At 46.3% G+C, this 25,692-nt stretch overlaps 2 protein-coding genes across 15 annotated transcripts in view; both read left to right on the top strand.

Annotated features, from left to right (window-relative positions):
* The window catches only part of PXYLP1 (2-phosphoxylose phosphatase 1), a 71,089-nt gene extending 55,971 nt beyond the window's left edge, over positions 1-15,118 (top strand). For all 7 annotated transcript variants that reach the window (XM_027061721.2, XM_053221383.1, XM_027061722.2 and 4 more), the window contains 2 exons: positions 7,429-7,568; positions 12,767-15,118. In XM_027061721.2, the coding sequence (XP_026917522.1) occupies positions 7,429-7,568; positions 12,767-13,707 (1,081 nt within the window). In that variant the 3' untranslated portion in view covers positions 13,708-15,118. The remainder of the gene's footprint in view (positions 1-7,428; positions 7,569-12,766) is intronic.
* Positions 15,119-23,984: 8,866 nt separating this feature from the next.
* ZBTB38 (zinc finger and BTB domain containing 38) overlaps positions 23,985-25,692 on the top strand; it is a 170,665-nt gene continuing 168,957 nt past the window's right edge. For 3 of the 8 annotated variants that reach the window (XM_015083217.3, XM_027061718.2, XM_027061716.2), the window contains exon 1: positions 24,052-24,448. The gene's annotated coding sequence lies outside the window, so the exon portion shown is untranslated. Of the gene's footprint in view, positions 24,449-25,081; positions 25,297-25,692 lie in introns of those variants that run through there. The other 5 variants (XR_003420933.2, XR_003420930.2, XR_001431808.3 and 2 more) reach the window with 5 other exon arrangements.

Below are 25,692 nucleotides of genomic sequence, written 5' to 3'. Positions count from 1 at the left end.
TTTCAGCCTCTGCCCTGGAATCCTCTGAGGACTTTGTGACCTTTTGGTTGTAGGGAAAATCACTTCACCTCTGTGAGCCTCAGTATTCTGTCCTGGCACATGGGGACAATAGTCCATCCCTTATTACATCCTCATGAAGTCTGACTAAGGGGACGGACTAAGCACTGAGCTGGTCATACTGAGAGGTTTACAAACGATGGTGTTTCATTTACTGCAGCAGCCTGCAGGCCTTCTGGGGCCTGGCCTCTTTCCCACTCTGAATGGTCATGGTCATGAGGCCAGGCCAGATCCCAAGGTCCCTCATTCTGTCACAGCCAGGACAGGGCACTCTGACAGGGCCATTTCTGGAGCTCCCATTTGAGAGACGCTATTCTGGGGACCAGCTGCCCAGGCTGCTTCTGCCCTCATTTTCTCTGGCCTTGATCTTTTGGCCTACTTTTATTGAACATTCTGTATCTTTAAGAGCTGCTTTAAGTCTTTTGTGGAAAGAGGGTGGAGTATGCATGTTTAATTAAATAATGTCATTTCATTAATTCTACTTTTAAAAACATGAAGTTGACTTGTCATAAATACCCACTTGAGGAGCCTGGGTGGCTCTGTCAGTTGAGCATCCGACTGGCTCAGGTCATGATCTCACGGTTCGTGAGTTCGAGCCTCGCATCGGGCTGGCTGCTATCAGCCTATCAGCACAGGGTCCACTTTGGATTGTCTGTCCTCCTCTCTCTCTGCCCCTCCCCCGTTCACACTCTTTCCTTCTCTCTCTCTCTCTCTCTCTCAAAAAATAAATACAATATTTAAAAAAATTATAAATACCCACTTAGAGTAAGAGTGAGCAGGACTCCCAGTGACAGGGACCCACTTTGAGCCTCTGAATCCCCTGAGACTGTGGGGTCTGGGTCACCAGTTGTGCCTGTGCCTTCCCAGGTGCTAGTTCAGCTTCAAAAATCATTAATTTTTATGGCATCTTAAAGGCGGTGGATCCTGGAATGTCCCTGCTACTTCAGTCTAGTGACAGGGTTTATCGGGGCCAGCAGGCAGGCTTGCAGTGAGCTGAGTAATCAGTGCCAATGTCAGTGCAAGGGAGCGGCCCCGTGTTTCCCTTCACGGTGACACATTCCATGGCTCTCCCGAGTCTTTGTAGTGGAAGCTGCCTCTTCACGAATGCCCTGTGCCTCATGACAAAGGTGCTGTTGTAACCCTCATAGGACAAGATTTAGCTAGCAGTAAGGTTATTAGCCATACATGTGCCATGTGCATTAAATGCTTTTTTCTGCACTGAAGAATATGAATCAGATACTGTTTTCTATATTCAAGGAAGAAAAGAATATTCAATGCAACCAGTATTCAACATGTTATTTTATTATTTTTTTAAATTGTATTTATTTATTTTGAGAGACAGATAAAGTGCATGCAGGGGAGGGTCAGAGGAAGAGAGGGAGAGAGAATCCCAAGCAGGCTGCATGCTGTCAGTGCAGAGCCCGACGCGGGACTCGATCCCCAAAACCGTGAGATCGTGACCTGAGCTGAAACCAAGGGTCAGATGCTTCACCGATGGAGCCACCCAGGTGCCCCATTACATTTTATTTTAAAACACGTATTATGCGTCAGGTACTATGTCATGTAACAGGAGGTGACATGTGGGCAGGCACCTAAATAAGATGAAGGAGCCAGCCCTGTGCAGATCTGGGGGAATGGTGTTCTAGAAAGACAGAACAGCAAGTGCAAAGAGCCTGAGGCTGGAGGGGCTGCACATGTAGAACAGTAAGACCAGTTATGTGGCTGGACTGGAAGACTAATGGGAGAGCAGGCTTCTAAAGATTCATGGAAGAGAGGCTGCTCCTGCCCCAGGGGGCCCACTCCCCTCTGAGAGACAGATCTGATGCCTAGCACATGGTGAGCCCTCGGGGAATGGTGGCCAGCACGAATGGTGGCAGCAGTGGCAAAGGTATTAGAGACAAAGGCGAAAAAGTAGAAGCAGAAGTAGTTTTGGAACCATATTTAGGGGCACGAACCACAAGAGGGCAGCCTGACCCAGCTTGTGGCAGAGGGAGAGGTGGGATGCCAGGTCAGGGAAGGCCACCAAGAGAAAGAGACCTCAAGGGTGTGCAGGAACAAGTCAGGTGGCAGCTGATGATAAATGATACCTGGGGCGGTGAAACCTGTGCAAAGGTGGGGGGAGGTGGACAGCTCGGCCCACAGGCTGGAGTGGAGAGGTGGCGAAGGACTAGGTTATCTGACGCTTTGAATGCCCAGCTAAGGACTGTGGACACCAGGCACGAAGGCAGTGAGGGAGCACGAAGGCAGTGAGGGATGAAATTGCGAAGATCTCTGGCAGCCATGATGTGGAGGATGGATTAGATGCCGGCAGTGATGTTTACGTTCCTGTGGGGACAGCGATCCGAAAGAAAGATTTCCCGCGGAGTCCGAGCCGAAGTCCTTAAAATGACCTACAAGGCCTCTTGTGCTCTTCCTCATCCCCTTGCCCTGCTTTGCCCTCCGCTGTGGCTCTCCTCACCCTCACTCAGCCTCAGCCACACTGTCCCGAGCGCTCCTTCCCACTGACTGTGTCCTCTCTGCAGATAGCTGTTCCCCAGTGGCTTTATGGCTGGCCAGTTCCCCCACCTCCCACAAGCCTTTGCTTAAATGTCACCTTCTCAGGAAGACCACTCAGAAGACTTCACTTACAATTACAATGCACTTCTTCCTCCCAAGTCTCCTGGGTCCCCTTTTTCCCTGCTTAACGCATCAATGCTTCATAGCATCTGTTACCTTCTAATGTGCATGCATGCATACATGCACGCACATGTAAACACACACACTCTCTCTCTTTCTAGTGTTCATTGTATGTTGTCTGTTTCTCCAGGCTCCTAAGCTCCCTGAGGGCAGTGTTCAATGCCGCTACATCCCAAGTGCCCAAGACAGTGCCTGGCACATGGGAGGAGCATGATTAAGTATTTGTTGAATGAATAAATGATAGAGGCTGAAACTCAGGGAGTGGCAGCAGAGTTGGAGAGAAGTCTTGGATCTGAGAGAAGGGCACCAGGTGGGGTCGGTAGGACTTAGTGACAGGTTGGATGGGGGTGAGACAGAGAGAGGATGGTGCCCAGATTTATGATGGGGTGTCTGGCTCATGGTGGTGCCCCTCTCTGGAATAGAAAATGCAGAAGAAAGAGGAGTAGGAGGTAAGTTATGAGGACAGGTCTCAGTGCTAAGTTTGAGCTGTCATCAGGCATCCAAGTGATAATTTCTAGAAGGTGTGTAGGTGTGGACTCAGGGGCATTGTCTTGCTGGAAGGTAGAGGTTCATTTGAGAGTTCACATGTTGATGGCAGCTGAAGCCGTGAGCTTGACTGGTATCACAGAGCCTATGGAGTGAGGGAAAGCCAAAAACAGTCCTGGGAAACACCAACCTATAACATAGCACAGAGAGAAAGGAGGATCCCGGGAGGAGGTGGTGACTGCAAACACAGTAGTGATGTTAGGAGAGCTAAGAAAGGAGAGAGTTTTAGGAAAGGGTGAGGGGTGAGTAATCAAGTCAGTTAATGCACAAAGTTCCAGAAAGGCAGACTGAGAAAAGTATATAGAGTTTATCCTTGTAGAATTTCATTTCATTAATAATATAAGTTCCTTTGCATAAATCGTGAAAATCTGTAGTATGAACTCACTCCAGTTTCTAGCCACGTAAACGTTCTTGAATTGTTTTCTGATAACAGTATCACTGGTATTAAACCTGTTCTCTGTTTGTCTTACTGTTCTGTGCAGGACTCAGAAATTGCTCAGATTATAGCTAAAGCACAATAAATTTTCCCATGGGTGTGTAGATTAGCCTCAGGGTTCTGTCTCGAGGTTTGTGGCATAGAGAGAAGTGAATAATGCATATAAAAATGTAAACAACTATTCTGGACGTGAACAGTTTGAAGCCTTAAGATAGTAACTCTTAATTCTTCCAGTTTTCAATATGAAAGCTGATTTCCAATGAGGCTACAATGACATGAGTTTTTCCCGAAGAAAAATTCATCGTCACAAATATCATCATTTCTATGTTAGTCAGAGTAAGGCTAGCCTTTTGTAACAAAGAGACTGAAGAATACATTGCCTCAAATAACAAAGAGGTTTATCTTTTCCTTCTGTGAAGGTCTGAGATGAGTGATCCAGGTCATAGGACGGGACTCCACTTGGTCATTTAGGGCCCCAGGTTCCTTCCAGGTCATTGCCCCCATCGTGCCCTAGGGATGTCTACATGATTGAACTAGGACTGCTGCCATATCTAAATAGTGGCCCATGGGAAGGAAAAGAGTGTGAAGGGGCACCCCATGATCTGAAAACCTAAACCCAGAAGTGGGACATCCTTCCATTCCATTGGTGAAGAATACCATGTGGCTCTACCTAACCACCAGGGCCTCAGACATGGGATCTAACCAAGTTCCCAAGAAGAGGAGAACAGATTTTAGTGTACAACTGTTAAAAGAAAAAGCAGAACCAGACAGTAGTAGTAGCAAAAACAGATTTTATCCAGGAACTAATGCAGTAGGAGAGCAGAGACCTTAGCATAGAACTGGGCACTGGGGCGCCTGGGTGGCTCAGTCGGTTCAGCGTCCGACTTCAGCTCAGGTCACGATCTCATGGCTTGTGAGTTCGAGCCCCGCATCGGGCTCTGGGCTGATAGCTCAGAGCCTGGAGCGTGTTTCGGATTCTGTGTCTCCCTCTCTCTGCCCCTCCCCTGTTCACACTCTGTCTCTGTCTCTCTCAAAAATAAGTAAACATTAAAAAAGATTAAAAAAAAAAAGAAAAAGAACTGGGCTCAAATCCAAATACAACATGGGCAGTGGAAACTTACAGCCAAGGATCAGGGTGGGGGTCAGCGGATGGAAAATGACTAAAGAGAAACCTCAGGGGTGAGGAGATTGCTGAAGGCAGACCAGGGTGAGCAGATATCACCTGGGAGATGAGGAATTTGATCAGATATCAGGAGCAGGAGACTCTGGCTACATTGACTTAGCAGGATGTTTTCTAAAACTGAATGATGCAAAGAGGGACATAAGTCCAAAAAGAACATGGAAGTCCAAAGGTTGAGGCCTAGTTGGGAAGGCGATTCAGAGGAGCCTACCTATAGTTTGCTCAAAGAGAATCACAATTAGCACAATTAGCAGTTTCACTCATAGTACTTCCATTGAAATCTGAATATTTTAATAAACCACTGTAGGAACTTGCCATATTCATTGCTACAGATTATGGGAGGCTTATACTTTTCATAAAGCATCTAAGGTTGGGGCACTTCCCATTTGAATTCATTCACACGTGTTTTGGAGTATCTGCCACGTACTAGGTACCCTCTTGGCTGCAGGGGTTGGAGCCATGGCCTTGGCAGATAGGACCTGGTCACTCAGATCCAGGACAGGCCTGGGACTGAGGTTACCTGGTCCTCTTCCTGTTAAAAAGATCCAGCCATCTGCCATCTCTTCTGTATATGAAGTTTTTCTTCCATGAATCACCTGTCTTTCCAGACCCAAAACAAGTTTTCATATGTATAGTTAGGTATTAACATACCATTAAGTAGTCAGATGCCCTGAAAACTTGCACCAGCTCTGCAAACACTGCCCGTAGTGAAATTTCATTCCTGAAATTGGCAGCAAAGCCTTCTCAGATCCTCAAAAATCACCAGCCCATAATAATGACCTGGAACAGAACATTTGACTCCTGTTGACGGATAGCCTTTGTCTGTGTGGATTCATATTGGCAGCCTCATTGTCAGTCTGGAAACCTTATTCCCCAGTTTGCAAATGTTTATCTGTTTTAGCCTCAGGAGGAACAACATACCCTCTGTGTTTATGAAAAGACACAATGCCCTGCAGCAAACCAGGATAATTAGACTGTATTAGGATTAGCATTCTCTAATTTTAAAGTTTATTTGTTTGTTTGTTTAGAGAGAACTCTCACGCGCGCACACACACGCACACGGAAGAGGGGCAGAGAGAGGGAGAGAGAGAATCGCAAGCAGGCTCCAGACCCAGTACAGAGCCCAACTGGGGGCTCCATCTTAGGACCATGACATCATGACCTAAGCCAAAACCCAAGAGTCGGAAGCCTTACAGACTGAGCCACCCAGGCGCCCCAGCATTCTCTAATTTTAAAACATTTTTTTAAAGATGGACTTTTTTTTAGCGTTATGTTTTTGAAAGATAATAGAAGCATTTTAGTAGTTACTTTAAAAGCATTGTCAAAGTTAACTGGGCTTTCAGACAAGAGAGGTCTGCCATCAGGACAATTTATCCTTGCTTCCTTTTCATGCTGCTTTAGCTTAGCTGGGAACTAGTCTTATCTGTTCACTTCTGTTCAGCTGGAGAATGGATATACATTCACAGGTCATTTCATTATTCAGGGAAATTGTATATCAGCCGTTAGAAAGATAAATCTTGATTTACCCATGTACTTCATGGCAAAAATATAAATGATGTCAGATATTACCAAAAAAAGATGTTTTTTAGCTCTTCATAACCACCCTCCCATGAAATGAAATACTGTATGTGCAAAATGCAATGTGAACTGTAGAGAACTATGGCGATCTTGGTTAACTTAATCAGTTAATTTTCTTCAAAGGAGATTTTCCCCCAAGTCAGTTAAGGATTACTGAGGGGCAGGTTGAGGTAGGTTTGCTAGGAGGAAGGGGCAGCATGTGGAAAGTGTTGGAAGCATGAAAGAACAAGATATGTTGGGGGTACAGAAGGCAGTTGGTTGCGTGTGACCAGAGCCCAGCATTAGAATGGAGAGGGTGGGGAGCCCTGAACCTCAAGTGAGGTAGGGTTGGAACAGGCAGATGGGCCACACACCGCTTCCATGGGAAGATGGCAGTGAACAAGAGCAGGGACGGTCGGCCTTGCCTTTAGGTCGATCCCCGGCTGTGAAAAAGGCAAGATTAGACGAGCAAGATTAGGCTAAAGTAGACCAAAGAGGAGCCCGTGCCATACGGACAAAAGCTGCAGGTCGTGGCTGCAGGGATGCAGGAGAAGGGGGGTAGAGAAGCCCCAGGAGGACACGTCTGCAGGATTGGGTGGCAGATGGCATGTGTGGGAACAGGGGAGGGAGAAGTCAAGAAGGGTTCCCAGCCTGGAACCCCGGTGGGATTCCGTAGCCGCCTGGGGAGGGAGACCGGAGGGGCGCAGGTTGGGGATCTGGGTGGTGGAGGGCAAAGGTGACACCCATAGTGCTGGGATTGATGGCTGCTTCAGCAGAGGTTAGGGGCTCAGGCTGGCCTTGTGGAACGTCAGTGGTCACGTAATAATGGTACTGGAATTTAGAAGCGATTAAGCCAGTACCTATGACAGTGGGTGAGCAGGGCATGCCACGCCTGAGATTTTGCTGACTGGGGTTGAAACCCTTGTGGACCGTTTTGGAGCACGGTGACCACTAATTCTCTGTGTTGTCTCTTTAGGAAACCGTATCACCCTAAACTGGAAGCTTTCGTTAGTCACATGTCAAAAGGATCCGGAGCCTCTTTCGAAAGCCCCCTGCACTCCCTGCCGCTTTACCCCAATCACGCACTGTGTGAGATGGGCGAGCTCACGCAGACAGGTATGCACAGCGGCCATTTGCTCATTCCTTCTCCTGTGTGCTCCTCCATTTGGCGTACATCGGAGCAGATGCGCCTGGGCTAGGCTCTGTGGGCTCATGGGAGTGAATAAGGGCTAGTACCTCAAGCAGCTCTGAGTCCACCAACGTCTCTACACACACGATTTCTAAAAATTAAAAATAACCCTTTTTATATTGCAAAAGCAGTATAGTCAATGGAAGAGAAGTTAGGAAAGACAGCAAGCAAAAGGAAGAAAAATGTAAAGTACCCATAACCCTAGTCCACTGAAGAAATTAGTATCCTGTTTTCTTTCGTTTATGTGCATGCTTACGCGCACACCGGTAGCTTACTAAACACAGTGTTTTGTAACTCACCTTTTCGTTTAACGGTACGTTGTGATAGTCTTTCCCTGTCAACAAATATTTGTCAACAACATCATTTCTTTTTTTTTTTTTTTAATTTAAATCCACGTTAGTTAACATATGGTGTAATAATGATTTCAGGAATAGAATTTAGTGATTCATCACCTACTTATAACACCCAGTGCTCATTCCAGCAAGTGTCCTCCTTAATGCCCCTTGCCCAAGCCCATCCCCCGACCCAAGACCCCTCCGGCAACCCTCAGTTTGTTTTCTGTATTCAAGAGTCTCTTATGATTCATCTCTCTGTTTTTATATTATTTTTTAACAGCATCATTTCTGATGTCTGCCTATTATCCCACTCTTGCTGGGCCATAATTGCTGTAACCAATCCCATGTCCTTCGATACTTCAAAGAAAATAACCTGATTAAGTTTGGATGGGAGAGATCTCAGGAACAAACACATATGGCAGATCCCCAGTGAGCACGGAGTTTGTCTGGCTGAGAGTGTTCCTCACAGAAACCCATCTTTCTCTCTGTAGCCCTGTTCATACCACTACACAGCCAGTTCACTGTCATGTTAGGTTGGTGAGTTAACTGTGGGGTCACCTCTGTTGAGAAGAGAAGGAACTGGGAATCTCCCAATAGGTTCTGGTTTCTTCCTACTTCAGTCTGGGATCTCAAAGGACCTTTTGCATGGTCACCAGTCTTTTTGGAAGAATCAGGAGAACCTACCGGCCATGTTGTTGCCTTGTCCCACCAGTACTGTAGGACCTCAGCTTTGATGGAAGGAAGGTCTCTGTCCTATGGTTGGCCCTGTGGATTTGTCACATATTTTTTAAAGTTTATTTATTTGAGAGAGAGTGTGTGCTCAGGTGTGGGAGGGGCAGAGAGAGAGGGAGAGAGAGAATCCCAGGCACCCCAGGCCTATAGTAGTTTAAAACAGGAGTTCTCATCCTATCAGACCACGCACCTCTTTTTGTTAACAGGTATTTTGTGGTGCTCCTTTAACCATCCTGAAGTGAAATTCAAATATAATATGACCTATTTTAAAGAAGGGCAATTATATCAGATACCCTAACTCTAATATAAAGAAGAAACAAAAGGAAATGAATTTGTTATATAATTTTATGTCTCAATATAAAAGCTTGAGCACACCCACACTAGCAAATAGAATGACACAGTCGGTTATTTATGCGGACAACTGTGACAACTGTGACAGTTGTAAATGCAGTCTGACTAAGGGATATTACACTGGGGACTCTAAAACCATGTTTTGGGACATGATTTTTTTGGCAAGTTCTGATCAAAGTAAGATCAGACGTCCCTTAATTTATATTGCATATCTGGAAAAAATCAGTGGATGTTAATCGTATATAAAAATGGTTTTATATTTATGACACAAAGAAACAGGTTGTAGGCTAAAGTATTTTAACAGGTTTTTCATGTGTGGGAATATTTTGTGGTACACAAAAGTTAGGTGGGACAGAGAACAGTTCCTTGTGGAGACTGTCTAGCTCCGTGGCCCCCACCCACTAAGTATCAAGAATGTTCTTCCCCACATTATTGTGACAGCTCAACCCCCAAACGCTCCCTGAGACCAGAGCCATGCTTGCTGAGAACCATTGGTCACACTCTCTGGTTGCAAGCAACAGAAACCAACTCAAGCAAAAGAGGGACATTTATTGTAAGGATTCAGGGTGATTCACAGACTTAGATTTAAGGGCAAGAATATGACCAGGCCTCCAGAGACTGGAACCAGGAATAAAAAAAGCTGTCTGTCCCAGCTTCTGTGGTTTTGCTCTGTCCACAGAGTGACAGTCTTAGCCACACCCAGAGATGAACTGCAAGTCCAAATTCTTTTTTTCCCTCATGGGTGTCCTCTTTTTTTTTTAATTTTAGAGAGAAAGCATGAGCAGGGGAGAGGGGTAGAGGGGAGAGAAAGAGAATCTCTAGCAGGTTCCATACTCAGCATGGAGCCAGACACAGGGCTCATTCCCACAACCCTGGGATCATGACCTGACCCAAAATCAAGAGTCAGATGTTCACCCAACTACTGAGTGCCCCAAGTCCAAATTCTTGAGAGAGAGAGAGAGAGAGAGAGTGTGTGTGTCTGATGGGGTCCTTCAGGGTCAGTGCCCATCAGCTGGCTAGGAGGTCAGGGTGACTAGGCATTGAGCACTGGGGGCCCAGCCACTAGATCCAGGGGCTGTTCCCTGAAAAGAGGTTGGGGGAGGTGGCCCTTACACACTTAGAGACAGTTGTTCATTCTGACCTCTCTTATCAATTGGTCTATTATCTACATCGTTTTCTAAATCAACATTACTCTAGAAATCATTTTCTCAGTACTGTTTGTTCCTGTTCCCTTATTCTCTTTTTTAATGCTCACTTTTATCTTCTATTCTAAATTTCGTTAAAAACATATGGATGTTAGAATAACCATTTATAACTGAAACACTTTTGGCACCCCCACAGTAACTATATAAGATTGATCATTAGTGCCTACTCTATTCAAGACGCTTTGGCAGCTGCTGAGTGTAGGAGAGAGGAGTGGCTGGATGAGTAGATGCTCCCCGGCTTGTCCTAAAGGAACCTGCAGCTGCCATGGGACAGCGCGCAAGAAGGCAGCTCACCATGCTGCTGCAAGCTGCACGGTCCTACAGAGTAGACCCAGGGCTGTAGAGTGCACAGGCCTGTGAAACGGGACCGTTGACGTCCGCCCGACAGGGCCGGTGAGGCGGTGAGCGAGATTAGCGTGTGTAAAATGCCTAGCACGGTGCCAGCCTACTCTAAGCTCAGTGATTAAAGCTCAAGCCCTGGAGATCCAGTGACAAATTGGAACAGGAAGGAATTTTTTTTAAGCTTATTTATTCTGAAAGAGAGAGCATGGGAGGGGCAGAAAGAGAGGGAGAGAGAGAGAATCCCAAGCAGGCTCTGTACTGTTAGCACAGAGCCGGATGCAGGGCTCAAACTCACGAACCGTGAGATCATGACCTGAACCGAAACCGAGTGTCAGACGCTCAACCAACTGAGCCATCCAGGTGTCCCAGGAAGGAATTCTTGATCTGACCTGGAGGAGGAGGAAGGAAGACTACAGAGAAGGCAGTATTGGAGGTAGAGACTAGATGAGGATTTCTCTAGGCAGAGCAAGGGGAAGGACATGAACAAAGCCATGAAGAGATATATGTTGGGAGAGGATAGGAGACCCTAAATGGCTAGAACATAGTATTTCTGCATGAAAATGCAGGGAGAAGGCACTGTGAGCAGGGACTAGGAGGGTGAGGTTGGGCCTGCGGGGATATTGGGGGTCTTGAGTTCCAACTCTGCCGCTTAACAGCTCTGTTTCTTCAGCTGTAAAATAAGGAAATTGGGTATGATGATAATATGCTTTCTTTATCAGGTTTTTGTGAGGATGAAAGGAGAAAGATCTGGCATGTGGGAAGCACTCAGCCTTGATGTATGTAGCCTAAGCATAGGTAGACCCAGAGGTGAATTGGGGCCAGACACAGATTCTTAATCTTTGTCACTCATGGTTTGCCTCTTTATGCAAATCATTTTGGAAATAAATGCCTAAGACCTGTGTCAGCGCCGATCTCTGAAGGAATTCCCTCGATATTCTTCCTTCAGAACGGGACCCAGACACCCTTCATGATACTTTCTTTAGCTGTTCCCCTTCCCGGGCCAAAGCAGTTCCCTCTGTCTCACGCACCTCAGCCTTGAGTTGTCTCAGGTTTTCATATCATTTGGGCATCTGAATAAGTGACATTGGTCATGAACTGGTCATGGGGCCTGCATGTGGCCTACCCTCTCCGAGAATTCATATCTGTTGCTGAGATTCCATCACCCCTACATCCTACTGCTTGGAGGGTGAGCTTGCAGATTGTTTTCTGTTTGAAGATAAGGCTTTTCTTCTTTTTTTTTTTTTTTTTTTCAAGATAATGTGTTACCATACTGTGGTGGTTCAAAAATAAAACTTGTTAAACTTTTAGTTAACAAGTAAATTTAAAGTTTTTGTTCCTATGTTCCATTTATCCCATTTCTGTGCCCCTGTCATCCCCAGGTAACCATTGGTATTAGTTTCTTGCATGTCCTTCCAAAGGTTCTTTATGCAAAACACAGACACATTCTGTAGTTTATGCAAAACTACAAATATACATTCTTACTTTTCCCTCATTTTTATTTAAAAGGGCTATAATAAATGTACTGTTCTGCACTTTGCTTTTTTTCAAGTATTCTATCCGGTATCTGAGCAATCATTCCATATCTGTGCAGACAAAATATCCTTGATGAGCTGGTAACCCTGCGGCAGGATTAGACGGAATGCCGCTAGAAGGTTAGCAGAGAGCCTTCACTTGGGAGAGTAGGGAGAATGAGGGAGAGAACTCCACGGCAGTGAGGGGACTAGGGAGCCAGCAAGCAACTTTTTTTCTTTACCTGAGTGATTCCCATGGGCCCTCACTGCATACTAAAGAATGCTGTGTCCTTGGGCAGGTTGGAGAAAGCTCTCCTTAGGCCCATGCCAATTACAGCCTTGACACCTACCAGCAGGGCATTTCCTGCCTTCTGAGGCCCACCAGTCACGATGCCCCTCCCCAGGGAAGGGGCTGGGCAAGAAGGGAGGGATTGGTGCTCCCCAGCTCTGCCCATCCCTTCATGGATGATAACCCCAAGGGGCTCCAGCCTTCACGAGCTGATGGAGCTTCCACACGCTGGGGGATGGTTTTGGTTATATTCTCAGGCACTGATGTAAAGCATTGTAGAGTTGGCCACAGACTTGACTTCCCTTTGCTACTCCTTCTGCTGAGCTAGTAGTGAGGGCAGCTCGTGTCCCTGTGTTTCAGGAGTCGTGCAGCATTTGCAGAATGGCCAGCTGCTGAGGGACATCTATCTAAAGAAACACAAACTCCTGCCGAATAACTGGTCCACAGACCAACTTTACTTGGAGACCACTGGGAAAAGCCGGACGCTCCAGAGTGGGCTGGCCTTGCTTTATGGTTTTCTCCCCGATTTTGACTGGAAGAAGATTCATTTTAGGCACCAGCCAAGTGCTCTCTTCTGCTCCGGAAACTGCTATTGTCCCCTGAGAAACCAGTATCTGGAAAAGGAACAGCGTCGGCAATACCTCTTACGTTTGAAAAACAGCCAGCTGGAGAGGACCTACGAGGACATGGCCAGGATCGTGGATGTCCCCACCAAACAGCTTCGAGCGGCCAACCCCATAGACTCCATGCTCTGCCACTTCTGCCACAACGTCAGCTTCCCGTGCACCAGAAATGGCTGTATTGACATGGAGCACTTCAAGGTGATCAAGACACATCAGATAGAGGACGAGAGAGAGAGGCGGGAGAAGAAACTGTATCTGGGCTATGCACTCCTGGGCGCCCACCCCATCCTCAATCAGACCATCACCCGGATGCAGCGTGCTGCGGAGGGCAGGAAAGAAGAGGTCTTCACCCTCTACTCTGCTCACGATGTCACCCTGTCACCAGTTCTCAGTGCCTTGGGCCTTATGGAAGCCAGATTCCCAAGGTTTGCAGCCAGGTTGATCTTTGAGCTCTGGCAAGACAGAGAAAAGCCCAGTGAGCATTCTGTCCGGATTCTTTATAATGGTGTTGATGTCACGTTCCACACCTCTTTTTGCCAGGACCACCACAAGCATTCTTCCAAGCCCATGTGCCCCCTAGAAAACCTAGTCCGCTTTGTCAAAAGGGACATGTTTGTGGGCCTGGGGAGTAGTACTAGTACTAATTATTATGATGCATGTCACAGGGAAGGATTCTAAAAGGTGAGCAGCAGCACAGTGCTCATAGAATCTATGCCAATAGAGAGGGATGGGAAGGGTCTGCTTCTAGTTCTGTCTGTTGCTAAGGGTTTAAGATTATTGATTTATAAAGGCTAGAAATTGTGTTTTAGAGCCACGTAGATGGTTGGGTTGAACAGTAAGTACGTCGCTATAATTGGGTACACGAGTTAGTTACTTGGTACATAATGGCCAGTTCACAGAGAAAGGGAAGGTACTTTTATCAGAGCCAGACTTTGCTTACAACGCCAGAATAATAATTCAATACTCAAAGTTGGCGATCCACATGTATATTATTTTGATCCGCCACGGTACTATATGATGGAACCAGCAAACCTCAGCCCGCATTTTCTTCACCTGGGACAATTTTACCTTGTCCTAACTTCAAGGAAACATTTCCTGAAGTGATTTATCTGAAATAGGGGTCAGCAAATTTTTTCGGTACAGGGCCAGATAGTAAAGATTTCAGACTTTGAGCACCCAAAGGCCACATACAGTCCTCACTGTTCAGCTCTGCTCTTGGAACATGAAAGCACCCACAGACAGCACATAGCCAGACGAGTGTGGCTGTGTTCATGGGCTGCAGTGTGCTGACCCCTGACCTCAGAAAACTGGCTCCTCTACAGTTTGCACTTTCAGCGCTTTAAGAAGCAATTGAACGCAGAGAATTATTCAGTGGTGCCTCCAGTAACCTCCACTAGACACACCGAATTTGGTCTATATCTGGTGTTACAATAAAACTTGAGGGGAAGTAAATATCAAATCCGAATGAATCATAGAAAAATTGTTAGAGTAATACTTGATGTTCATGATGATCGTGGTAGATGATAGTTTTAAGTATGTTTTAAATATTTGTCTGCTGTAGTCTATTTGCTGTATATGCTGAGATTTTTGTATCCCATTTAGTATTTTTATAGTCTGGGAAAATATTTTCTAAGGCCAGTTTTAGATGTGCTCTTATTCCTATGTGATATTCAATTTACTGTACCTGCTTGGTGGTTAGAAGGAAAGCCAGAAGCTGAATTCAGGCACTTTCTTCCAATAAAACTAATTATGGCCCCTTCCCTTTGACCAGCCCTAGAATTAGATCAGTTTTTAAACCATTTTCGTCAATTTCAAATGGTAAATTCTAACTGATTTTTAAATAAGTTTTTGGAAGAACTTTGTTACTAGATAGTTAAATAAGCTTTATAAGGTATTTTATATATTAGAAGCAATTATAATGAAATCTGTGGTTTCTGAACTAAAATGGTGCTAGTTCCTTGTGAAGAAATGTAAAGTGCAGGTGAGACTTTCCTGTGTCGTTGGCATTCCAAACTTTTTGTTTTTGTCTAATGTTGCCTTTGGATACATACTTCCATTTCTATAAATAAATTTTTGAAGAGTACTCGTACATACAAGTCATGGTTTGTACCTATGGGTCTTTTCAAGTAAGTTCCGGTATTTTAGAAATGTATCCTTTTGTTGTTGTTGTTGTAAGTAAAAATGTTGCAAATTAGACAACTCTCCAGTACCTGCGGAGCAAAGAGGCCAGGACCCGTGGCCCGGCTGCAGGCTGCGCATGGGGCCCAGAGGACATGCACAGCTAGTGGCCTTGGACTGGTTTGAAATCCATTTACACAGCTCCTTTCGTTGCTGAAAATCATGTGCTGTCTCTTGAGTATTTAAACCTAATCAGTTGGTTTTTGCTTCCACTCACGGTATATTTGAATTAGGACTGCTAAACACAGTTTGAAGATTTAAAACCAAAAGTGAATCAGAAGATGTTTTAAAAATCAGTTGGAAACGTCTCTTGATAAAGGTAAATATTTTGGATAAAAGTCAACATTAAAAGCATAGGTAAGAGGTTTTTGCCTCCCAAGACATCAGGTATGTACATCATTAATATACCTTCCTCAGCATCAAGTACTGAGACATCTCTCTCCATAAACAAACACTGAGCACTGAGCCGAGATTAATGCATTTAGTTCTTGGTTTCTGGGCAGTGGTCTTAATGGCTTAGTTCATGGCAGGTGTGGATGCAAATTCAGCTTTCTTGTTTTTATGATTAAAATTAATACATGCTCACTGGACAACAATCAAACTATACTGAAAGTGGCTTCAAGTGAAGTTCTCTTTTCTCACCTCCAGAGAGAACACTGTGAGCTGTTTGACAGATACTCTTCCAGAAATTTTCCATGCAGATGTACAAATATATGTAATTTTTAAATAAGATCACTTTGTATATATTGTTCTGTAATTTGCTTCCCTTAAAATATATTTCTTATTAACTTACTTCCCTTAACAGTATGTCTTGGAGGTATTTCCACATTGAGATAGATGATAGGTAGGTAGCTATCTAATATTTGCATAATATTTAATGATATAGATGAGACTTTTTGAAAAATTTTTTTCATGATTATTTATTTTTGAGAGAGCGAGAGAGACAGAGCACGAGCTGGGAAGAGGCAGAGGGAGAGGGAGACACAGAATCCGAAGCAGACTCCAGGCTCTGAGCTGTCAGCACAGAGCCTGATGCAGGGCCCGAACCTGCAGACTTCAAGATCATGACCTGAGCCGAAGTCAGACACTTAACCGACTGAGCTGCCCAGGCTCCCCTAAAGACATATTTTTAAAATATTAAATTAATGAAATTGAAACTTAAAACCAAGGTACTAAAATGAGACCACAGGCTTTTGAGGTACACAGAACAAGGAGAAGCCAGCGATTGTACACGTTAATTTTGTAGCCCAATTGAGCAGTTAACCCTTTTTCAGTACAGCTGCAGATATTAACATGACTAGAGTGTTTCTCAAATTTCACTGATAAACAATTGGAGAACTTAATACTGCTGTTAACCCTATTTGAGGATCTTCGAGGCTATAGCAGAATTAGGCTTTTTAAAGATGTGAGTGATTCCTTTGCCTAGGACCCCTAAAAACTGATACAGGAGAGGCAGGGATGCATGCTTCCATTTCTGTGAGTCTTCAGGAAACCTTCTGAACAGATTTAGCAGCCCAAGCTAGTGTGGGTGTACCCGGGTGTGTTTAAACACAGCCCCAAGTACAGAGCAGAAAACAGCTAGGGTTTTTACATTGCAGTACTGGCTTTGATAGTGGCCAGAGTTCTGGCCTGGGCCCCAATTAACTCCCATTGCTCAAGGCCACTGAACTAAATGTTGGTACCTGCCCTGTAGCCATCTCATGAATACTAATACTTGTGCTTGAGAGGAACCAGCCGAATTCAGAGTGTCTGGTCAGGCCGTCCTGGCCTCTGAAACCCACTTGCCAGCTGAGACTGGCCTTGATGTGAGGAGCAGGTATCACTGGAGGGTCCACTTGGCTCTTCCCAGATCTGCGGAGCCCTTCAGCAGGGGGCGGCCTGAGGCCTGGCTTCTGGATACCTGGGAGCAGTAAAGGCACCATTTTGGGGTCACACTTCCCTTGAGAAATGCCCCACAAGCATTTCTTTATCAATCTAAATGCTCTCAAGAAGTTCCTATTACCCCTAACACAAATGGGGAAGCAGGCTGGAGTGGGGTACGGGGGTGAAGTCACTTTTCCAAAAGAAGAGCCAAGCCTAGTGTCCAACCCAAGTGTGTGTGACACCGGTCAACTTCATAGCGCTTGTACTGTGTAACACATCATGGAAAAGTCTTTTCCTAGACTAATTTCACCCTTCGAATAGCCCTACAAGATACCATATTTGCTGGTGAATATCAATGAGTACTAAAACATAGTGGGGTTACAACTGTTAAAAATTTAAATGATCAGGAAAATATTCCAGCTGTGCCTCTGACCATCTGTGGTTGCTGCTTTTCTTATGAAAAAACCACATAATATAAAACTAATCTTTGCAGTGATGTTATACTCAGCCATTAAGGGATGGCATCAAACATAATGTCTAGCCTTCAGGGAGGGCCCAGTCTTCCATCTGTAAAGGAGATAGGGTAGTTTGGGGCGCGTGTTTGAATAGGGAGACCAACTGTCCCGGTTTGCCTGGGACTAAGGAGTTCCCCAGGATGAGGGACTTTTCATTGCTAAAATTGAGCACGTTCCAGGCAAACTGCGACAGGCTGGTTACCACAGGGTTACATGAGACACGTGTCAGGTAGTACCATCATTCCCACTTTATAGAAACAGGTAAGTGTGATGGCGTGACCCATCTGAGATTTCACACAGTAGGCAGCAGAGGTAGGACTCAAAGCTCTTGCCCGTTTAACTCAAAGGACCATGTTCTTAAGCAGGACACGACAGTGCCTCTCAAAACCATTTAGGACTTTGGGTGCCACAGAAACCTGAATACAATGGTTAAGCAAATAAAGCCTTTCATTTTCCCCAGTGGCCCGAGTGTCAGAAACCCAGACTGCTATTTACATCTTACCGGCTGGAACAGCATCCATTGGCCCACCTCCATTGCAAAGGAATCTAGGAGAGTGAATATTTTTGTTGGGCACATTGCTGTCTCTTTTTTTTTTTTTTTTTAATATTTTTTAAATGTTTATTTTTTGAGAGAAACAGAGTGTGAGTGGGGGAGGGACACAGAGAGAGGGAGACACAGAAGCTGAAACAGGCTCCGAGCTCCAAGCTGTCAGCACAGAGTCTGACGCAGGGCTGGAACTCATGGACCATGAGATCGTGACCTGAGCTGGAGTCGGACACTTAACCAAGTGAGACACCCATGCGCCCCCAGGTGCCTCTTAATAAGGAAGAACGGGGAGTGGATATTGGGAAGACCACTTCACGACTCTTCCCCAGCAGCTGGCAGTGTCTCCTTACTGGGACAGCCGCATCCAATGAGTAGGCAAGGCAGGGATTGAAAACCCTGGTGACAACGCTGAGGGGCCATCCCATCCCTGTTTCAGCACTCCCCATGGCATCAGCGGAGGCCTCATGACTGCATCACAGTCCACTTCTGCCTCATCTCCTGCCTCCCCTTCCTCCGCAGCATTGGCCCCAAGAACATTCACGAGTAAACTTCCCACATGCATCCCTCTCAGAGTCTGCTCCTGGGAACAGACCTGCAACAGAAGGCAAGCAAAGCCTAGGGCCTAAGGCCTCTGCTAGTCTGGGCAGTAAAACTGGGGTCAGTTGCTTGAAAGGGATAGTATATCTATTGATGACAAATTTCTTCTATCTCTGCCTTTGAGGGGCTTAGTGTGGCAGTTCAGTAAGTGCACAAGAAGCAATAGGAGAAACTTGATCTTGAACAGCCCAAAGCTGATTACACAGAGCTGTTCTACCAAGACTTCCCATTTATTGAACACATACCAGGGGCTGGACACTGGCAGAGCCATTATGTCTCATGGGCTGTGTAAGCATTTATTATCTCCATTTTACAGGTGGTGAGACCGGGGCCCAGAGGTAGGCCTCTGCCCAGGATCCCACAGTCAGTAGGAAGTGGCAGATTCAGGACTGGAGGGTGGGTTTTCCCAGACAACAGACCTCTTCCAGCTCCCTTGGCGCTCCGCTTCCTCCGCCCCCTTACTCCACTACCCTCCTACAAGTGAATAAGCAAAGCCTGAAAACTGCCATACAGCTGAGTCAACGTTAGTCCAGGGAATGATCTCTGTTACATTCGTGATTCCAGCTCCCTCCATTTCTCTTCCCGCTTTTTCCTAAGGCAGCATTTCTAAGAAAGTAGGATCATCTTCTCATGGGTTGTTTTAGCCTGCGTTCCGAGAGCAGTCTGAGGGGGATAAAAAAAACCCAAAAAACCCTTAAGTGTAGGTGTTTATGAGGGAATGTTGTCCTGAGGACAGGAGCGAAGGACAGGGAAGGTGACAAAGGGAAGAGGGAAAGCTGCAGTGGGGCTGTGGGCCGAGCCACCACGGTCACCGGTGGCTCCAGCCCACGCGACCTCCTGACAAACCTGAGACGCATCTGAACCATTCACCCGGAGGAAGACCAGAGGGACGTTGACCCCTTGCTCCCATCCTCGGCTGTCTGCCCCCTGTTGCTGGGTAGGACCCGCAGGAGTGCAGAGGGTTCACCTGGGCACCCTGGCGTCCGAGAAGTCCTGAGGCAGAAAGCAAGAGCATAAGATGCTGTCAGGTCAAGGCCTGCATGGACTCGGTCACCACAACAGTGGGTGTACAGAGACGTTAGGCCGAGAGAGGATGGGGAAGGCAGCAGGAGACGTGTTCGACGTGAGGAGGAGTCAGTGTTCACTGAGCGCCTCAGGGTCCCGGGCACTGTGCTGTGCTTTGCAAGCAAAGCCTTGTTTCTGTCTCATAGCAATCCTGTGGCCCTGAGATCATCCTTCTTGTCTCCCATTTTTAACCTGAAGAAAGAAGCTGAGAGGAGAGGTCATCCTCCAAGGCCTCCCAGCAGGGAAGTGGCAGACCTGGGAGTCAAAGCAGCAGACTCCTGAGCCCTTGCTCATCATCACTCCACCTTCGCAGTAAACATTCCTCACGGGCCCCACGTGAGTGTGTGAGGGTTTACTAATACATGCTAAGTCCACACTCGATATTTCTCTCTGGTGCATGGACTGTACAAATCAAACCATGCCCCTCCTTGTTGAAACCCCTTGGTCCTCCCCTACCTTCTAGAGAAAATCCAAGTTCCCTAAGGTGACTCACAAGGCCAAAGGGGCTGTGCACAGACTGCCGTCGTTGACATGTTTCTTGCGTGCCTGGGAGAGAGAAAAAAGGCCATTGTCACCATGTGGGATGCCAGGTTTGCAGAATCTCTGAAGGGGACCGTCCTGTCCGGAGTCCCCCAGCCAATCTTCCTCAGGACCTAGCAACCTCCCAGTCTTTCACTTTCTTCTGCTTCCCCATTTGTGTCTGAAGTAGGATATCCCAAAAAAGGAAAGAGCTTTGAGACCACACAGGCTGAGTTCAAAACCAGTTCTGCATCGCTTCCTATTGTAAGCTGTGAGACCACAGATTCCCCATCTGTAAACTGGGGGTGATACCTCCTGTGAGAGTGTACATAAAGTGCTAGCCACAAGGACACCTCTATAATCACTATTGTCCCCAAGTTATTCTTTCTTTTAACTGCTCTGACACAAAGAAACCAGCTGGAGCCGGGGTATGCTCCTGCCCGTTAAGCCAGAAAGCCCATCTGGAGCCATAATATCTTGCTCTAGGCATACAACTACCTGGGCTCCTGCACTTCCCTTTGGCGGTGAAAAGAACTCAACTCTTCTGAGTCCTGCCTTTGTGCCCAATGCCGTATTTGACACCTTACGTAAACATCTCAGCTATTCCCAAAGGGAAATTAACCTCATAGCTCATCCTTTCCCCATGTTTCCTTCATTATCTATATCTAACCTCCCTCTTTGGCGTTAGAGTTACTGCCCATCGCAGAAGGAGCAGCTGATCAGAGTCCAGCAAAGGAATTGAGTCATCGGCTTTAGGTCAATTGGTCTAGCCCCTCCTTAGCCCCTAGAGAAGCAGCTGCTGAAGCAGCAGCCCGGGAAGTGGCACGCACCTCGACCGAAGACAGATCCTGCCCTCTGTGCTTCAGCTTTAGGGAGTTGCTACCCTCTGTGCCCTGGGAGAGACAGGTAAGATGCTCCTCCATTCTCCCTCCTCCCCCATGGCTGGTGTGCTCCTGGCAGTGGTGCCTAGGAGTGGCAAGTCCTTCTGGTCGTAGCTGGCTGGCTTCCTCCTAGCTCGGGAGTCAAGCATGTCTTGGTTAAGCACTTCCTAGGTGAGAAATCCTTTCTGGAGCCTTTCCGCAAGCTGGCCAGAGACTGGGCTGCCACAAGCCTGAGGTTTAGCTCTGGAGTGTGCAGGGCACGGTTGGGAAGGGGCGCCACACTGCCGTCTAGTGTCAACTCTGCCTGGCCCTTGTTCTATGGCATTTCCTCTTTCCCAGCAAACTGAAGCTCCCTCTGGTGGCCTAGGAGTCACCTCTCCTCTCCACTTGCCTATACAGTAGCCCACACTTGTCCTTAAGGGATACATTCCAGGACCCCCAGTGGATGCCTAAAACCGCAGATACTGAACCCTATATATACGATGTTTTTTCCTGTACATACATGCACATAATAAAGTTTAATTTATAAATTAGCACTGTAAGACAATATTAATAATAAAATAGAAAAATTATAACAATATGCTGTAATAAAAGTTCTGTGAATGTGGTCTCTCTCTCTCCCTCCTTCCCTCAAAATATTGTACTGCACTCACCCTCCTTTCTATTATGCTGTGAGATGATCAAATACCTACATGATGAGATGAAGTGAGGTGAACACGTAGGCACAGTGATGTATCATTAAGCTGCTACTGATCTGAGGATAACTTAGAAGGAAGATCATCTGCTTCTGGATCACATTTGACTGGGGGCTGAAACCATGGAAAGCAAAACCGCAAATAAGGAGGGGGTAGTGCTACCATATTGTCTTCACGATGTAGCAAGTAGAAACACACTCTGTATCCAAATGGTTTCACCCCAGCTGCCCTTTGGTCCCACTGGTGACCCAGCTGTTCGGCATTCTCAAAAACTGGCTCCCTGATGAATGGATTGATCATCATATCGACCTTGGACCGATGAATCCTGACAGACTACTGTCCACCTAAAAAGTTAACGCTAAGTGACTGGCCAGTTGGCTGATTAAGTTTCTAAACCACAAATCACTTGACCTACTGGCTTTTTAACTGACCTTCTAACACTAAATAAGTAAATATCTGATAAGCTTGAACTGCCTGCCTGCTAACTCTTCCACTAACCAGCTGAATGACTGATGGCCCAGCAGAGGACCTGCAGACTGATAGCGTGGCTCCATAACTAAGGGTAACAGAAGGACGGAAAGAGAGACTGCTCCATCCTCATGGCCTGAGACTTGATGAGGCCCAATGCTTCATCCTCTGGGGACTTGGAACCCTACTCTATCTCCTTTAGCACCACTTCAAAACTACAGAAAGGGCAACCAGGAAACTGATCCTCTGATTTACTTCTAGTGAAGTTCTTAATTAGGGACCAAAAGATAGGTTCTGATTTTGTTTTCAAAATCGTGGTTACACAGCTATGTTTATCTGGGAAAAGTGTTCACAGCTTTCACTGGATTCTTAAAAGAGTCCAGCAGACACATTCAGAACTACTGCTCTGGAAAAGGCCTCAGCAAACATTGAGATAAGCAAACCCCTTACCTGAATTTAAACTCCATTTATCCCTCCCATTAAGCCAGTGATAGGAAGGTAACCAGGAAGAGCCAGAGTCATACTCGACATGGATGTAGTAGGAAGGATAATGGCTGAGCTGTGTGTGAAGTTCCCAGAGAGAGGCCCAAAGAAATCAACATGTGTTCTTTTGGCCTAGAGGCCACACTTAGCCCAAGGTAACCTCAGCTCTGGGAGAGGCTCTTTGAACTGAGATGGATACATTTATCAGGGCCATTGTCTGGAGCATGGAGTATGTGTAAGTGTATGATCATGAGTAGCTATATGGCTGTGTGTATTTACACAGCAGTGTGCTCACAAGGATGGGTATGACAGAGCTGTATGGCTATGGGAATGAGTGTCCTTTGGGTCAAAGTATGCATCTAAATGGCTTTGTGAATAGATTTACACGTGTGCTCACTCCAGGACCCCTCCAGTGTTTTTTGGAGTTAAGACAGATTAGGAGCAAGAATTTCTTAAGGTGAGATCATCTGCAGACATGCCAGCAGCCCACATCAGAAATCTGAGAATCCTCAACTCCTTCCTCCCCCTGAGCCTTTATCACCCACTCAGTCCACACTGCCATTGTCACCATTGGTTATTATCACATCTCCCTAGACTACAGCTCGGTCTTCAATGCCCTCCCCTGGGGAACCTTCCCAACCACAACCACAGTGACCTTAATAAAATGAAATTAGGGTCGCAGTGCACCCCTGTCTGAAAGGGAGAACAGCTTTAAACTGTCAGGGGATGTCGCCATCTCATTAACTCGAAGGTCCTTTTAAGGTCGTTGCTCTGCTTGTTGGGGACTCCGAGCTCTCGAGGCCCCAGAATTTGGACGCATGGCCCCTCAGCCTATTCCTAAGCCACACCCCAAGGTTTTAGCTCCGAAGCTTCTTCCTCCAGGCCATGAGGCGCTGCCCCCCTACATCTGACAGCTCAGAGATATCACAAACCGCTGTAATTGCCTAAATGCAATTGCAATTGTAACTGACAGAGGTCCCAAGTCCGTTCTAACCCGGGACTCCTCCCCAAGATACAAAGAGCCAGAGCAGCACAGGCGTACACGACTCCCCCGTGGCGCAGAACCAGCAGCCGCAAAGTGAAAACGGAAATGTGCGTGCGCAAAGAGAACAGTAGGCACTACGACTCCCAGAATCCTCCTGACCAAGATTCCATTTCCCAGAAAGGCCATCGGAGTCCCCACCCCGGAAATGCGCTCTTTTGCGAAAGCAAAACGTGGAACTAGCCTAGCAGTGGAGAAGGTTTCTGAATGGGTAGAACGGAGCGAAATTTGTAGAGTGTTTGCCTCCAGAGGTCGTTCGTGAGTCAGAGAAACCCGGACTTTGGAGGGAAAAGAGCTGGCCACAGTCCTTCCGCGCTTCTTGGTGCGGTGTGCGGGTTCTTCTGCCGGCCCTTCTCAGCTTTTGCACTCCCTCCGCCTGCTCTGGCCTTGCCTGCCTGCGGAGGCTACAGACTCTCTGCCCACCCCCGGGCGTCTCTGAAGGTAGAGGCCTATAGCGAGGCAGTCCTGTGTACCCTTGTTCCCTGCATTGCCTGTCTTTCGCCGGGAATTCATACTGGATGGAATTCTTTTAACGACTTTTGAACATTTCTGCAGAATCTTAGTTGGTCAGTATTCCATTACATCTGCATAACGACATTTTAAGGAATATGCAGTCCGGCTCAGCCTAGTTAAAAGGGACATCGAGGAGAAAATATTAGTGAAATATATAAAAGACTAATAATCCAAATATGTCAATAAGGAAAAGGTAACCCAATTGAAAAATGGACAAAGAATATGAACAGGCAATTCACAGAACAAGAAATAGTTAACCAAAACAACACATGTTAAGATTTCCAACATTACTAGTAATCGAGAAAAATACAATATAAAACAGCAAGGTGTTTATTTTCACCAAAAAATGCTATCAGATAGTTAAAAAGAGTAATAGGGTTGCTGATGATGTTTCTGACATCAAGCCTGTTCATCGAATTCGATGTTGATGTGAGCGTAAAACGGCACAGTGCTTTCAGTAGGCAATGGTCTATGTTTATCAGCCTTAAAACGCCTGCGTTCCCTTTGAGGTGGGGAGGGGCTGACGCAGAGCGGGCGGGGCTACGGGAATAGACGTAGTGGGAGGGACTGGAGGAATGGGCGGTAAGGGGAGGGCATAAAGGACTGGAATGTAAAGGGCGGGATCTGTAGGACCGGGAGCAATTAGAAAGGACTGGGGTTGGCGGAGAGGGAAAGGGACAAAGGCTTGGGGGAACCAAGAGGCACTTGAAAGGATGGGGGAAGTGAGAACAAATGGCAGTGGGAGGATTAAGGGGGATTAGAAACAATGGGAGAAACTTGATGGGGACCCGCAGGGATTAGGAAGGTAAAATAGAAACACCTGGCTTTCAGTGAATTGACCTAGAGCCACTGGCATTACAAGACCTGCTATCATTGAGCAAGGCCGTTGTGGAAGAATGAGGTTTGTTAGCAAACAGGAAATACTGACTTTCAGAGTGCTACTAACTGTGCCTTGCAAGGTTCTTTTACTTCCTCTCCTCTTGGCTCTGTTTTCACATTGTAGTTTGTTTCTAAACGCAACCTGAGATCTTTAAAAACTCCTTAATCTGAAACTTCTGATGGTGAATGGCTTGTATCTTTCCCATGTGATCCTCAGATGCAAAATAGGCATTTCACCTGCTTCAAGTAGAAAGTTACTGTGTCACTTTTAAAACTCGGAAATGCCCCAAATCCTGGGAAGGCATCAACAATGGGTCTCTCTGTAATAGAATGCAAGAAGTAGGCATAAAGGGGTGCAAGTCCCAAGACTCTTCCATTTCTCTCTTGGTTTGAGGCAAGCGTTCTTTTAGCAAATAGA

The sequence above is a fragment of the Acinonyx jubatus genome, chromosome C2 (genome assembly GCF_027475565.1).
Source record: "Acinonyx jubatus isolate Ajub_Pintada_27869175 chromosome C2, VMU_Ajub_asm_v1.0, whole genome shotgun sequence".
Classification (NCBI taxonomy): Eukaryota; Metazoa; Chordata; class Mammalia; order Carnivora; family Felidae; genus Acinonyx; species Acinonyx jubatus.
The sequence above is the reverse complement of the archived record's forward strand: the minus strand, read 5'-3'. Positions and strand labels throughout refer to the sequence as shown.